The sequence below is a fragment of the Sciurus carolinensis genome, chromosome 8 (assembly GCF_902686445.1).
Source record: "Sciurus carolinensis chromosome 8, mSciCar1.2, whole genome shotgun sequence".
In the NCBI taxonomy this organism is placed as follows: Eukaryota; Metazoa; Chordata; class Mammalia; order Rodentia; family Sciuridae; genus Sciurus; species Sciurus carolinensis.
In genome coordinates this window covers 94,887,881-94,905,339 of record NC_062220.1, presented here as the reverse complement: position 1 = coordinate 94,905,339, position 17,459 = coordinate 94,887,881, and the positions used below count along the sequence as shown (strand labels likewise).

Here is a 17,459-nt window from a genome sequence, read left to right as displayed (position 1 = left end):
CTCCAAAAAAAAAGAGGTGCAAGATTGTCTTAGTCCATTTTTTGCTGCTATTATGAAACATTTCCTAAACTTATTTCACTGCAGAACTATGTGGACTCTGTATGTGTGTTTTATGAAAAAGATAGATCTTCAGAAATTGGTGCTTCACAGAGCATCCTTTGAGAAATGCTGTTAGATTATTAAAATGATCTTCTATGTCACAGCTGATCTTTTTCAAATTTATAAGCATTCATTTTCTTAAATCTCTTAGTTTTATCACATTGTCATGTTCACCTTAAAACACTGGCCTAGAATCAAATCTGGAGCTGGTAACAGCCAGGATGGAGAGAGTTAAAATCACTCCACCCTCAAAGAACAGCAGAGGAAGCTGTCTTAGTGAGAGGCAAACCTAACAGGTAGACAGCCTCGACTAAGTCCAGAAGCTCATGAATTATTGAACACAGTGCCCATGAAGTCTATTTCCCCACACTATTTTCCTGCTCCAAATTCAAAATTTATCATGCTGTCCTGCTAATCTTTGCATGTCTGAACTCCCAGGACCTCCTCGATACAGTCATCCTCACCCTATGAAATTAGCACACCGCTGGTCTCTCTGAATACACAAGTCACAATCTGCATGTTTATCACTCTCAGAGGCTGAATCTTGGTTATTCTATGATGCAGTGCGTTCGGAGTTACACAGGGCTCCAGCTACTAACAAAGGACTAGAAGAAAATTTGAAAGGTCTTTAATCCATCTCCCTGGCCCCATGCTGGCCTGAACTCCATCCTCATCAGAAAGAAAAATATTCACCCTTTTCTCAAAGCTTTCTAGAAGGAAAGGTCCCTAGACAGAGCCTGTCTAGTCTGTAAGTTATCCAATTTTATCCTAATCTACTGCCCTGCCCTAAACCTTCACATCAAATGTTACCATTTATCTCTCACCACCCTGCTGCTAACCTTCCAAGCCCCACTCTTTTCTGTGACTTATTTCCTAAAATTTAACTTAATAGGACCTCAGAATTTATGCCCAAACTAGATGTGCCTCTGGAGAGAGTCAGAAATGGTCTAAGAAAGTAAACCAAAATATGATATGTCACTATTGCTTGAAGCATATCACACTCAATTCATCCTGAAGACTTTTGACAGGCTACTAACTCTTTGGGAAAACTCTCCAAGTAGGTTCTCCTTTGAGCCAATACATGAGGCAACCATTTATTTTAGTTGTAAATCAACTCATAATTTGTCTGCATTATTATTCTTGAGACCCATTTTTTATTTTACTTTGTTTTGATTTGTTTTAATGAAATGGGGGTATTAGAAGGCTCTCAGAGACAGTAGTTTTTGTAGTATATGAACCAGTGTTGGGTAAAGCAATAAGTAGCCATTCTAGTTGAGATATATTTTGAATTATGAATTTTGGCTAGTAATCAAAATCTGACCAGTGGGTCCTCACATACAGTAACTGTGTTTCCCAGAGCCCTCCAGTAGATAGAGCTGATAAAACCAGAAATTTAACATGATAAACCTCCAGCCAGCCTGCTTCTGGTGTTGAGGATATGAGTACTTTAGGCATCAGACCAAGGTGTGGAAGAGAACTTTCAAGTATCCTCACTCTGCATGCCACAAAGTGCAGGTTGAAGCAGTCACCTCTTCTATAGGCCCATTGGTCTGGATTTTGTTATGCAACAGAAGGAAAAGAGACTAACAAAAGATCACACTGGGACACTTGAAACCAAGTGGAGATAAGTGAACAAAAGGGGGATTTGAGACCAGAACAATCATTATAGTTTGACTTCCTTAGCAGTGTGTCCTGACATCCTCAGATGGTCCTATGCATGTAGCCCAACTGACCCTGCATATAGACCCTCACTTTCTCTTGAGTAATCCTCTGAATGCGTAGGCATCTCAAAATTTCCATTGATCCTCTGTAGGCTCAGGATTCCTGAGCACTCCATGGGATCTCGATTCCTAAAATGTGATTATTTATTGGGGAAGAGGATGAAAGAAAACAGTGTGTTTTGGTTATATAAAATACTTCTAGTGCTTGGCAGAAGAATTTAATCCCCAAATTCTAGCTGTTGTGGTGGAAAGGGAATAGTGGAGATTGAACTCAAGGTTTTGTGCATGCTATGCAAGCAATCTACCACTGAGCTATATCCCTAGCCCTCTGGTGCTATTTCTAGTCAGAAATATTAATGAATCCATTGTCAATTGGTAAATATGTCGATATTCTTGCAATGAAAAGTGTAACAAGCTGTACCTATAAGATTAATACCCATGCTATTTACTCTCCAGGAGCAGGTCATGAGCAAAACAATATTTCAGTACATAAATTCCATTTTTAGAATTATCAAAAATACATTTATGACCACGTATTGGTAACAATTACTTTCCCAAAGGAAAATAAACCTTCTTTATTGACCATGAAATTATTTCAGTATTGAACTCAGATCTAATGTCCATTTCCCATCTGCTTTTCCAAAATATAATAAAATAGTCAAGGCAGAGGGCGTAAACCATGCAATGTGTAAAATATTTGTATCAGGTTTCTAGGTAAAATAGCATATTAACAGAAGCATTTACTTCTCTCCCTCGAGAAAACCCTACTTAAACGATAGTAAATGAATTTTTCCCCAAGGACAAAGAGAACAGGAAGAGCCAACAGCCACAGAATGTTGGAAGCCAGAAGCAGAAAGACAAGCTGTAGTTGATGGCAGATTCAGGATAGCTGTATCCCAAGCTGGTGGGAGGGAATACTCATCAACAACCCAGTTTACACTACAGAACCCCCAAAAGACTTGAGGACTGACTGAGTGGACCTAGAAATGGAAGTGAGGCTAAAAACAGAAGTATTGGTTAAAATATTGCAGAAAAAGCAGTTAGTTTTTCTAATCCCTTAAGTTTACCACCACACTCTACCTCCCCTGGAAGAAGACTAGAGGTCTATTCTCTAAGAGTGACTTTTTAGTGTCTGGACTAGGAGACACTAGACATAAAATAAGAGAGGAACGTCCTACTAAAGCACAGGCATATGGAACACTGAGGAACACACCCCTAACTCTGCCCAGGCCAAGTTCTGGGCCCTGGCAGGTACTCTCCTGGCTGTGGACTAGACAACTTTTCCCCACCGCCCCCACCCCCCGAATGCAAACATCCCAAAAGGAGACCCCAAATTCTAACAGCAGGGTTCCCTGAGAAAGGCCCAACCAGTTCACCCTACAGCCAGGACCATACTCAAAAAGCACACCCAGCAGCCCAGTTCCAAATCAGCTTGTTAGTGTGCAATTTCAATGTTTAAATATAGGTGCTGAGGTTGGTAGAGTGCTTGCCCAGCATGTGCGTGCGTGGCACTGGCTTCGATCCTCAGCACCACATAAAATTAAATAAATGTGTCCATCTACAACTAAACAAAAAAATTTTTTTAAATATTTTAAATTTAAACCAATAACCCAAGACCATCAGATCATCAGACACCTAAGGGAAACCTTCAACATAAAAACCATATAAAAACAAAAAAATGAGAGAAAAACTAGGTACTGGTGGGCGTGGGAAGGTGGCAGGGGTGAGGGACCTAAAAAAATATAAAATGCTCTAGGGCCATGGTGGCATATCCTGTAATCCCAACAACTTGGGAGGTTAAGACAGGAAGATCACAAGTTCAAGACCAGACTCAGCAACTTTATGAGACTCTGTCTCAAAATAAAAAATAAAAAAGGGCTACGGATGCAACTCAATGGTAAAGCACCCTGAGTTAAATCCTCAGTACCAAAGGGGGGAAAAAATCCTCTAATTAATAGCCTACTTACAAAAATAACTATAATTATCTTCAAAAATATAAAAGATTACATTCATAAAATAAGAACCTATGATAAGATTAAAGGAATATTCAGATAACAACAAAGAATACTTGGAAATTATGCTAGTGATAGCAGATAATTTTTTAATAGACAAAATCATTGAAGATTGTGGGCTCTCCTTGGATGTACTAAAGGAAACATATTCCTATTTTAATGAAAATGCCAATAGAATAACATTTTCACAGGTTCACATTTTTGTGAGAGCACATTGATTTCATAAGTTGAATGTGCAGTGATGATGCCATGCCTCTGGTGGCTGTTGGGTTGAATATTTCTGCTTCCTGAATAATTGATACAAGATAGCAGATAATTGTAATGGAGAGTTGAAGATTAAGTGGAGCATATCATCCAGAAAAGCGAAGGAAAAAGACAAATGAAAATAGGCCAGAAAATCTAGGAAAACTGGAAGACCAGTTCAGATAACTCAATATCCAACTAATAGTTCTAAAAAAGACATGGGGATGTCATCAATGAAATAATTCAAGAACATCTCTCAGAATTGAATAATATGAACTTCGGAGGTGAAAGACTCCATCAAATGCCCAAAACTGAATGAAAATAGAACCACACCTAGACTGCCTGCTATCATAACATTTCAGAATGGTTTAGTCAGCTTTTTTGCCACTATGACCAAAAGACCGGACACGAACAATTTTAGAGGAAAGTTTATTTGGCACTCACGGTTCCAGAGACTTCGTCCATAGATGGCCAGTTCCATTACTTTGGGCCCCAGGTAAGGCAGAACATCAAGGCAGAAAGGGCATGGTGGAAGAAAGCAGCTCAGGACATGGCCACCAGGAAGCCAAGAGAGAGTAAGCTCAGCTCACCAGGGACAAAATACATACCCCAAAGGCACACCCTCCATGACCCACCTCTCCCAGTCACACCCTAACTGTCTACAGTTACCACCCTGTTAATTCATTCAAGTGAATTCATACACTGTTTAGGTTAAGGCTCTCATAACCCAATTGTTTCACCTCTAAACTTTATTGCACTGTCTAACATGTGAACTTTTGAGGGACACTTCATATCTAAATTATAACAAGAACATTTGGAACAAAGCGCTACTATAGGCTTTCAAAACATCAAGACACTGAATGGCTTCAGACAACACTGGGAGGTTAGAAGCTGACAAACTAATTCCTTCAAACCTCCCTGGAAAAAATTGTCTTAACCAAATTCTACAACCAAACTCTTCTAGTTATCCATTATGTTACAAAGTACTACAAACTGTAGTGGTTCAAATAAAATAACCATTTTCATTTTATCTTATAATTATGAGGGTCAGGAATTCAAGAGCTCAGCTAGCCAATGCTTCCTGTCCAAATGATATTGACCATGGTTACTCCATGGGATTCCGCCTAATAGCCAGAATGAACTGGAGTATCCAAGAGGATTCATTCACATGACTGGTGCCTGGGAAGGAGCAACTAAAAGTTAAGACACTACTTTTTTAGCAGTTTTAGATTTATAGATAAATTGAGCAGAAAGTACAAGGAGTTTCTACATACCTCTTCACCTCCTCCCCAAATTCCCCTATTATTAACATCTTGTATTAGTGTGGTACACTGGTTAAAAATGAAGAGCCAATATTAATTCAGATTAGCATTGCCTTAAAAATCCACTGTGCTCCACTTATTCATCTTTCCTTCTCCCACCCAAATCCCTGATAACTACTAATCTTTTTTACTATCTCCATAGTTTTGCCTTTTCTAGAATGTCATAAATAAATAGTCCCTGACCTACCATGTTTCACCTTGTGATTTTCCTCAACTTTATAATGGTACAAAAGTAAAATGCATGTAACAGAAAGTGTACTTTGAATTTTGATCTTTTCCCAGGTTAGTGATATGTGGTTTGATGCTCTCTTGTGATGCTAAACCACAGTAATGAGCTGCAGCTCCCAATGAGTCACACAATCACAATCGGAAACAACCAATGCCCTATCATGTGCTGTGTGGCTAAGCTGTGATGTTTGGTAGGTTAGGTATATTAAATCCATTTTTGACTTATGATATTTTCAACTTTAAGTGGGTTTGCTGGTACATGTTTTCATCCGTAAATCAAGGAACATCTGTAGTTGGAATCATATAGTATGCAGTATTTTCAGGTTGACTATATTCATTTAAAATACGCACTTAAAGTTCTACATCTTTTCATTGCTTAACAGCTCATTTCTTCTTATCACTGACTATTCCATTGTATGGATATACCACAGTGTATCTGTTCACCTACCAAGGAACATCTTGGTTTCTTCCAAAGTGGGATCTCCTTATAGAGCTTCCAGCACAATAGTCAGACTTCTCATATGGCAGCTCAGGACTCTACAAAGCAAAAGCTGCCAGGAATTTTAAGAGCCAGAATTAGCAGAGTGCCACTTTGCCATACTCTATTAGCTGAAGAAACCAGCCCAGCTCAGATTCAAGGGTAGAGTGTTAAGAATAATATGACCATCTTCAAACTGCCACATAAGTCAGATAGTCAAATTCCAAATTCTGATGGTTTTGGAAGCTAATTTCCTTCACCTTTTGGGTACCTTGGCAAGAAGCTGGTCCATCATGTTTGAGGGACCCCCATTTTAACAAAGCAATAGCCTACATAAGAAATCTATTATTATCTTGGTGATAGTTGTTATTATCAATATGGTCATCATCTTCAACATCCCCGTGACTTAGATATACTTCAATCCTTTTTCCTGAATAATATGTATTATGCCAAAGAGCGGGGTTCTTGTCCCAGAGGTCTAATTCATCTGTGTCCTAGGACACCTTTAGATAAGATTAGAGTTAGGGACTAGGTAAACTCTGCTACTTCTTCACTTTGTTTTTTCCCACCAAATTCCATTAATCCTACTAACATTCATATTACAGTGTAAGCTATGTTTCCAGACCTACCTTTACACCTCACCAGCAAGTCAAAGAATAAAAGCGTTTTCAGATATGCAATTGCTAAAAATATAAAACTACGTCCCATCCACCTCTCAGTGTTACATAAAAGTTTTCTCCATTCAAAATAAGAAAAGTATAGCCTTCCAGGAAATCAGATGTCTAACAACCCAGTAGGATAGAGAAGGGAGCTCTCAGGCTACCCACTGTGCACCAGGGTAATGACAAGTCCAACTGAAGCAAACTGACACGGACTCCAGGAGACATTTTCACAAGATAACAAAATTAATAAATAATCTGACATATGGAGCATATCAAAAAAAGATCATTATGCTCTACAAACAAGTATAGAAGATTAGAGGGTGAATGATAAATACAAAAATGATAAATACAAAAAATCAAGCAAAGGGAATTTAAAAAGACCAATCAAATTTTTTAAGCATGTTACTTAAAGAGAAAAATTCACCCCTCCCCCAATACCAAAAGACTCAGTCAATTAAGGTTAAAATTGGGTGCCTCTGGGAATTAGGAAAGAAGTAAAGTATGAGATTGCTATTTATCATTACGAGTCTTAACTAGTCAAACTCTTTGGCTCTATAAGGCTCATCTTTATCCTAACTCACCTTCCAATGAGACTTCCTGTGGTCACTCTAATCCTAATCTCCTTTTCCCTCCTTTTTCATAGAATTTATCACGTGCTAGAATACTCTGTAGTTTTGTTATTTAGAATGTTTTGTGCTTTTGACGTCTCTTTTCCTACTGGAATGTCAACAATACAGAGGCAAGAATCTTGTCTTTTTCATTTGCCAATATAACCCAATTACCTGCAATAATTTGCACCTGGACCATATAAGATGCTCAACAAACATCCTCTTAAATTTGATTTTTAAGTCTATGTGCATGGGTAGCTTAGATAATAATGATAACAACAACAACAACAACAACAAAATATATCATTCACTTCAAAATTCTATCACAAAGCAAAAATCTCATACTTAAAATATTGCTCAGATATCTTGGTCTTCTATGAAGAAATGTTATCATTAGTTTCTCAGACTTCAAAAATATTTCTACCACCAGTGCATTCCAAATGCCCAAACATATACATGCTTACCTTTCTGAGATATTCGAGACAGTTGCCAAGCATTTTAATACAATTATTAAGATTTTCATAATACTTAAAATAGAGGGTGATTTTACTTAAGGTTGTGAGATATGAGTTTATCAGAATGAAGAAAAGATACCTTTGAAGAGTAATGGAATATTTATAAGTTGAATTATTATTCATTAGTTTATACTTGATCTTGTTTCAAAAAGAATTTTAGGAAATCTATAAAAATATAGACAGCATAACATTAAATTACATTTAAATTAAATTAAAAGCTTGGCAAAAGAAATTAGAAAATCAAAGATGAGGCAAAGGAAAGCCAAGAAAATTGCTTAAAATATGTATAATTATAGCCAGATACTCTCATCAAATTTGTCTCCAGCTCTGTGTTCATTAATATTAGATTCAACTATAAGTAAAACAGATTCAACATATGGGTGGCATAAATAAAGTAGTACATGAATTTATTTTTCTTACATAGAAAAGTACAGAGATACACGGTCTGAAACTGATATAGGGGCTCAACTCTACCCACTCTCCAGGGATCCAGGCTTCTTCCAACTGACCCCTCTGCTTTTCCAACATGGACTTCTCCCCATAGTCCAAGATGGTACCATTCCTATTCCAGGTTGGAGAAATGAGTCAAAGAAAGAGCAAGCGTTACTTTCCAATTGTTTTCTAAGAAACGTTCCAGAAATTGCCACTGGATATTTCTAATTTCATTGCATCATCCAGAATTTGGTGACATGGTTGCTCCTAGCTGCAAGGGAAGCTGAGGAATGCAGTCATCATTCTGAGCACACACAGGTCCTGCTTAAAACTGTTACAATGAACAAAGGGGAGAATGGATCTGAACACAAGAGTCCGCCACCTCTTCAGAGCAACCAGAGGGAAAAAGAGAATATGGTCAGGTTCAAAACAAAAGAATTTATAAAGATGAATAATTCCTCAAAAAGAATATTGCAGCTGTTAGTACAAAGATTAGAAAGAGGTGATTCCAAAGGTTCATACAAAAGAAATTTGATATCTTCAGCAATACTCTTACCATATTGATGGCACTCATTTCATTGAATTGCTTCTCATAACTCCCAATAAGACATTCATAGTTTAGAAAAAAACATGTTAGTGAAATTTTGATCTTCTGAGTTCCTTTTCACCATATTTTTACAAATCATGTCAAAAATAAGTCTCTTTGCCCCGTACAGTGGTGTATGACTGTAATCCCAGCAGCTCAGGAGGCTGAGGCAAGAGGATCACAAATTCAAAGCCAGCCTCAGCAAAAGCAAGGAGCTAAGCAACTCCGGGAGACCCTGTCTCTAAATAAAATATAAAATAGGGCTGGAGATGTGGCTCAGTGGTTGAGTGCCCCTGACTTCAATCCCCAGTACCAAAAAATAATGTTTCTTTGAATTTCACCATTAAATGTCTGACATTAAATATATAAATACATCTATTTGTTTCAGAATTGAAGAAAAATCTATTTATCTTCGTTTACGGAGAAGAAACCACTGCAACCACAGGGACTACCAGAATATTTCAAGAAATGGTATGTGGCTTTCCATGTGAGCCTTCAACAAAGCACTGTAATCATTGGTTTTACTTTGTAGGTGCTACAAAAGCTGAGAATTAGATAAGGATAAAATGAACAATTTCCATTCCAACACCATCACCCTTTCTGAGCAAAGTTCCCTGGGCTTACAGCCAGCCATCTACAGCCAAGGAGGACAAGCACAAGATGCAGTCAAGGGGAAGACTCGGGGGCAGTTCAGTCAATTCAACAGCAATGTTCTAGAAAGGCCAAGGTGCAGGGTATACAAAGCTCAGCAGACAAGACCTAAATGAGCATTAGCAAAACAAAGGCTGAGCAAAGTCAAGATCATGGCTAAAACTCTACTTTCTGGTGCAAAGTTCCCTGTATGTCTGCTGAGGATGGAGTTTTAAGTTTTACCCGTGTGGGTTTCACGTCCCACCTTGGACCTAGAGGTGGTCTATTGCTGCAGGGTCTTGAGTTAAAAACCAGAGCCCAGCTAATGCTAATGAATTGCCATGTAATGTTTTGTGACATCAGAACACAGAGACGGCAAACAGTGTGTGCATTGCCACTCCGTCTTGCTGAGCCTGGGGAACACATTACTAATCAACCTTGGCACTCCTGCCTGCTACACCCAGAGTCTGCTGAAGCAGGTCTCATGACGCGGCATGTCTGACAATCATCATCAACAGATTAGACTTGGCACATGAAGTTAAACCTATTTGCCATCCTGTGCCATCTCTAATTAACTTAAGATGTGGAGGAATTTTCCAAGCAGCATGAGTTTTAACTAAATACGCTACTTTCAACTAATGTCTTTCCTAAAATAAATATTCTCCTCAGAATAAATGTTCTACCATTCTAAGAATAACAGATTTTTTTAAACTAATAAATAGTAGCTGCCATTTATTGAGTCCCTACCAAGTACTGAGAACATTCCATGTATATTTCGGTTAATACTTTCCATCGCAAACACTGTCAGGCAAGTAGTATTATATTTCCTCAGTACTAAGACACCATTGATTGTCAGAGCACTGGGGAGTGTTGAGGGAGGACAAAGGAAAGAAAAAATTGCAATGTACACATTGATCGCAGAACTCAACCCAATTATCGAATGTGTTAAAGCTTATTTCTCAGAAAGGAGGAATCAGAAGGGTATTCACACTGTTGCTGCTGAGGAAATGGAGACACAGATAGGCTGGGAACCTTGTGCCAGGTCACAGAGATAGTAAGTTATAGGGCTGGGTCTTCTATCCCAGTTGTCTAACTCAACTCAGACAAAGATAATCAACCACTAGTCTATGACCTGAGATGCTCCTTAGAAAGAAGTCAACCTTAACCTCTCTAGCCAATTATTAGTGGGCAGTTACCATTGAACCTGGCTGTGAATCATTATAGGTTCAAACCCCGGCAGTACTTTCTCTTTTCCATTAAGAAACTAAAACAGCTCCCAGTGCTGTCAAACATTGTCTTTCAAGGCAGACTAACAAACATAGAAGCAAAAGCTCAACTGTGTGGAATATTATGCAGCTCTAGAAGCATTGACTAATTGTCTATTTTTTATTTAGAAGGATAAAATTTTGCCAAAATAAACCTCAGGATATAAAACTGGTACTATGGGTTCAATTTCTGCCACACTAAAAGAAAACAAAAACAAAAACAACAACAACAAAAAATCCTAGCTGGGCACAGTGGCTCATGCCTGTAATCCCAGTGGCTTGGGAGGTTGAGGCAGGAGGATCACAAGTTCAAGCTAACCTCAGCAAAAATGAGGCACTAAGCAACTCAGTGAGACCCTGTCTCTAAATAAAATACAAAATAGGGCTGGGGATGTGACTCAGTGGTTGAAGGCCCCAGAGTTCAGTCCCAAAAATCCAAAACAACAACAACAACAATAACAAAACCCAGCTGTATCTAAGAAGAAAGATTGATAGAAAATACACCAATATCATTATGTTTAATAAATTATTGGTGATTACTTTCTTTTCCCCTACTTTTCTGTTTCCAAAAGTTTTCATTTATTTGTAGCAATAATCTTTTTAAACTCCTAGAAAGAAGTTGAGTCTGGAAACAGTAATAGACTTTCTCAGGGTTACAAGCTGGTTAGTTAGTGCAGAACACTGAGACAGAAGATTCTGTGAGAAACGCAGACTGAACGTTCTTTTCCCTCCTCACGGCTTCCATACAAGCATTTCTCCTTCCCAAGACCCAGACATGTCAGCGTCACTTTCCTACCCATAATGAATGCAGCAGTCTTTTGTAAAATCATAAAGACCAGAGCAAGATGCTCCAAAAGCTTCCCTGGACAATTGAGAGTGGAGGGTTCTCCTTGTGTGACCTGCCATCCTGACTACATTCCTTTAAAATTCTGCTAACTGAGACAGAAAGGAAAAAGGGAGATGGGAGGACAGTCTCATCTTGAAAAATATGTCAAAAATGTGATGGATACCTGTGACTTCTGCCAGACTTCGTCTAATGAATAGATGCCAGGGGAGGAGGGGGTATTTCTTTCCTTTTCTTTGAATTTGCAACCTTTAGAAATGTATGAAAATGTGCACCTTGTCTAGTATTACTTCTTTGAAGATGCTTCTTGACTTTTTTATTTCCTAAGAATGTAATTCTAAAAGGATTCTTTTTATTTTCTTAGATTCTCATAGTTACTCATTATTTGATGCCCTGGTTTCATTCTCCAGCCCTTCTTCCTATTTTCTGTTGCTTTCCTTGCTCTGGATTTTCTTTTGATATTATGCAGCATGTAACCTGACTACCCACGCCAAGTTATTTCAATTACTCCCCAAGGTTTTTATTAGATATAGGAAAAGTCAGCTTTCCACATTCTGCATATTTATGGCGCTGCACTGATTTTTTAGAACCAGCCAGAGAGAAAGAGGAAAAAGGGAAGAAAGAATTGAATGGAATATTAAAGCGTTTCTTTAAAATTGCATAGTAAGAATTAAAGGAAACAGCTCCTATTTTCATTTGACCTTTATATAAGAGATCTCAAAATTTCTATAGATACCTCTATGTAGAGAACCATTGTCAGGGATTATAGAGCATTTTAAACTGTAAAATATAGAAGTCATCTTTAATTCAGAGAATAATTTCCTGGCATGGGGGTTAAGATTGATCAGGTTCCTGCCAAGTTATCTTTATGATCAGCAAAGGAGATGGTTGGCAGTGGCTCTTACAGTTTCCAACAGGACAAAATAGCCCAGGGCAAGAGGCAGCCAGTGCACTGAAGGGGAAATGAGTCGGAATGCTGTGGAATTGGCTGACTCCCCACAGAGCATCACCTTACCTCCCAGAGATGGAATGTGAAGTCCAGAGAACAGAGAGCAAAGGCTTCCCTCTCCTATTGCCTCATAAAGTCTTCTTTCTTAAAGTATAAAATAGAACTGGCTTTGAATTTAGGCCCTGGAATGGGTGTGTGTCTTGGGTGGGTCATTGACTCTCTCTAACCTGCTTCTGCATCTGTAACATGGGGATCCGGGCTCAGTAAGCACAGTTTCCAAAGACCACCTGGCTTGCCTAGATAACAAGCCAGCTTGAGACGGTCCTCTTCAACTTGACCTCCTGGGGGAGAGGTTGCACCAAACTGAGTAGGGGAACAGGAGGAACAATTGCCCTCTCTTTTGCAAACCCAGGCTTACTCTGTTAAAGCCGGTTCCCTAAACTATGCCACAGGACATTGTGAATGCATCCCAAAACCGTAGACCTAGACGGGGCCACCACACACAAGGATAATAACAGTATGTACCTGAACAGCATGGGGCTGCTGTAGACAGAATGAGAAGACACAGGGCTTCCTAAATGTCCATCACTGGGGTGCCACTGAAACAATTGTTGCAAGCTCCCTCTTACTACCTGAAATTTTATTTATTCAGAATTTTTTAAATGAGTCATTTTTTCTTTATTATTATTTTTTAAAGAAACAAAATAAACTTAAAGAACATGTGAATAGTAGGAAGAGTCACAGCTCCCAGTGCTTAAGGGCAGCAGAATGACATCAAGAGTTGGGCATCCAGACCCTTGGGGACAATGGCAGGCAGGAAGGTAACCAGGATGAGTGGCGGGTACTTGGTGGACTTGGAGTATCTTGCAAGAAGGGGCTCCCTCTGAGAGGTAAAGGCTGGGCTGGGATAGGAGTGAGAAGTGATGGAAGCTGGCAATGGCAGTACTGAGACTGACGAGGAAGCTGGGGCAGAGGACAGGGAAGGGAGCCCTGGGTAGTGGGACATAGCTGCAGCCGACTGGGGCATTTAGGATTCCACTGGAGGAACCAAAGAAACCAAAGGGAAGGGCAGGATAAAGGAGGGAAGGAGCAAATGCTGAATCTGTGATGGTAAAGGAGCTGAGGGTTGGAACAGACTGGGGGACAACCTTGGCTGGTTGAACTGGGAGCTCTGGACTGTGCTGGGGACCAAGGGTGGAGGAAGAGCAGATGAGGGTCTTCATCTCTTCAGCAAAGATGCTCACCCCCAGAGACCAGACTGTGAAAGAGGCAGTGCCAGAGAGCGTCCAGTCCACCTAGGAGGCTGTCAGGGCCAACGGGAACCCTAAACCGTCTCTCACACCTGAGCGACATGTTCTGCCCTTTGGGGCCTGGGCGTTAGTCTTGAGCTTCATATTCGGTGAGGACTCAGTAAATATGAGCTCTTATTCTACCTTCCCTGTCCTAGCCTGATTTAATGCTCCATCATTCCCAAAGTCACAGAGCCAACTGCTCCATCCAGACCCTTTGTTCATGCCTGTGTTCTTGAACTTTCTTGAACTCGTGGTTGAGTTATTTGCTTTAAGACTGGCTTCTCAACTGGACAGGGAACAGGAGCCACATGGGGCTGACATTTGTAGTTCTAACCCTCAGCTCAACACCTAATGCACATAGTAGGGTCACACATCTTTTGAATCTGAATATTTCTCAGGGGTTACATTTAAGCTCTGTGGAGAAATAAAATGTGAACAATAATTCATCCTTTGCCAACCTAAATACCCCAGTGCTGTGCACAATGACTATGAGATATCCACTTGACCCTGCTAAGATGACCATTACCAAAAAGCAAAAGATGAGTGTTGCTGAGGACATGGAGAAATGAACCTCATGCACTGTTGGTGGGAATGTAAAGTACATCTACTTTAGAAAACAATATAGTGATTCCTCAGAAAATTTAAAATTGAACTAGTATATGATCCAAGAATATTACCTCTAATATTAATCCAAAAGAATTGAGAAGAGGATCTTATAGAAATATTTGCACTCTCAGTTCATTGAAACATGATTCATAATAGCCAAGAGGCAGAAACAACCAAACTGTCCATCAACAAATAAGTGAATAGTGAAAATGTGGTATGTAAACAAAATGGAATACTATTCAGCCTTTTCAGAGGAAGGAAATTCTGCCATACGCAACAACATGGATGAACTTTGAGGTCATGATGCTAAGTGAAATAAGCCAGTCAGAGAAGGATTGCATGATTCCACTTTTATAAGGCATCTAAAGATGTGCAACTTATGTAAGCAAAGAGTAGAAAGGCAGTCACTAGGAGGAGAAATGGGGAGTTGCTATTCGATGGGTATGCAATTTCATTATGCAAGATGAATAGGTTCTAGACAGCTGCCGTGCAAGAACATGACTACAGGTAACAATACTGTAGTGTGCACTTAACAAATCTGTTAAGAGGGTGATTCCCTTGTAAACTGTTCTTACCACAATCAATTAAAAATAAGTAGATAAATATAAGACAAAAAGACAAAATAAAGGGTGAGAAGGAAAACAAATGTCAAAATGGTATGGGATATAAATAAAATAAGTGAAAATAATCCATAAGCATATCCTTTCAAAATAAATAAGACTCATCTGCTTTTAAAAGCAAGCAAACCCCATTCCTGAACTTCCATCACTGCAACACATGTCTGCAGAGTAAGATGCTGTGGTGGGTTTCTAGGATGCACGGACACCCTAGTTTCCACACGAGACTTCACTGAAATCTATTGCCTTTTCACTGACAACCTTCCCCATTTTGTTTTTGCAAGCTTAGCAAAATGTTTCGTTAACATTTTTGGGGAGAGGATTTGTTTCAGAAATTCAAAAGCATGTAAGGGCATGTTTTTCATAGGACCAATCTTCCCGGCACACAGAAAGGCGTCCCCTCTCTGTGCACCCACTTACAAGGAGAGCGGGGGCAGGGGACTGGCTTGAGGTGTCTAGAGGCGAGGAGTGGGGAACTGCAACACTCTGCTGAAGTGCACGTGTTTGCAGCCTCACCCTCTTATCCGTACCACCCCTGAGACCCTTGCCGCAAACCAAGTTTGGTCTTGAACCTCTTAGGTTCTTCACCCTCCTCCGGCCCTGCACTCCACCCTCTGAGAAAACTTCATCTGGCTTGTTCCCTTCTTCAGACTTGGGTTAAACCATCTGGAGAATGGGGAGAATTGAACAGACCTAGAGAAACTAGGGGAAAGAGGCAAATTTCAGGACCGTCTAGGAAATACGTAATTGGGTCATGTACAGAAAACAGTCGGGAAGACTAAGTAAGGGGAAAAGGTCGGGAGAGAAACCTGAGCAGACAAGGGCGAAGGAGAGTTTCTAAGCCGGTGGAGTAGGAGGCCCTGGAGCAGAATCAGAGTGAAGGAAAGACAGAACAGAGGAGATTCTGCGTGAATGGGGGACTGAGTGAGGACAGCTCAGTACTCCTTTTTTTTTTTTTTTTTTTTTTTTTTTTTTTGGGTGCTGGGGATCGAACCAGTACTCCTTTTTGATGGCTGCCTGAACTGTTTTCCCAACACATCACTGCTCTGATCACAAGCCACAGGAGACTACCAGCAGAGGAGGTTTCCATCAGGCATAAATTACACTACCTTATCTGTAAACCACAACATAGGACGACTCACTCTTATCTCTCTCCAGTGAAAAATCAGGGGACAGGCAGGCCCTAAATTCATTAATTCTTTATAGCATAATTCATGCTGCTAATATTTTTGAACACCAGTAACTGCAATAGGCACAGATGATTAAAAGACTTTTGTCTAATGTCAATACATGCATTGATCTCTGTTCAAGTCCTGACCTTTTGTTGGCTGATTCTATAAACTCTGTGAGTCATTTCTTCTTCTTTCTCAGTTTCCCTATGTGTAAAATGAAGGATTTAAAGTTGATAAGTCTCAACTTTCATCCAAGGTCTATGAATTTGAATTTCTAAGTCAGAATATTTTAAGCTAGCAAAGCCACAGGCTCATACAATGCATTTTTGCTTTTTAATTTAATTTGTTGCTGTCATTTAAAAATTAAGAGTGTTACTAAAAATTCAGCTTTCTGTTCATCTTAAAATATCATAAGCTCTGGCAACACTGGGCCACACTCCTGCTTGGCAACCATCGGCAGGAGCTGGGAAGTGGGTTTCCCTTTAGGTATGGTGTGTACTGTGCAGGCCTGTTCTGCTGTCACAAGTACACCTCACTGTCTGGTCTCATGGTCACTTGAATGTTCAACCCTCTCACAAGTTAAAGTGACTGGAAGCTATTCAAGTGAAAGCAGGACAAGAACTTCTGGACCAGCAAGTCAGAAAAGCTTCCAAGGGTGAAGATAAGTCTAGAGAGTGGACCAGACCCTGGGAGTTGAGGGTACTGGATATGCCACTCCAAAATGTGCCTCTTTGGCATGAGGATTATTTTGAATTAATGGCCATTTGAGAACTAGCAGACCAAATAAAAGTCTAAAGCAATGCATAAGTTTTCCTTAAGTAAGTGTACGGGCTGGGGTTGTGGCTCAGTGACTGAGCGCTTGCCTAGCACGTGCAAGGCACTGGGTTCAATTCTCAGCACTGCATATTAATAAATAAAATAAAGGTCCATTGACAACCACACACACACACACACACTCACACAAAGGAAATGTACATTTGTTAAGGAAATTTTCATTAAGAGGACTCTTAACAACCTTTATCAGACCTCCTCTAAAACCTACATAACAAGAGTTAAGTACAGCTCTTCCTGGTTACCTTCCCATAACTTGCCACCTCCACCAACCAACACCAATCCTTTTTCCTTTAACCTAAAATGGTACATAAACCCAAGTTCTAACCAGTCCTCTGGGTGCTCCC

At 39.8% G+C, this 17,459-nt stretch overlaps 1 protein-coding gene across 2 annotated transcripts in view; it reads left to right on the top strand.

Annotated features, from left to right (window-relative positions):
• The window catches only part of Aoah (acyloxyacyl hydrolase), a 215,003-nt gene that overhangs the window by 141,871 nt on the left and 55,673 nt on the right, over positions 1–17,459 (top strand). For both annotated transcript variants that reach the window (XM_047562947.1, XM_047562948.1), the window contains exon 13: positions 9,295–9,377. In XM_047562947.1, coding sequence (XP_047418903.1) covers positions 9,295–9,377 — 83 coding nt within the window. The remainder of the gene's footprint in view (positions 1–9,294; positions 9,378–17,459) is intronic.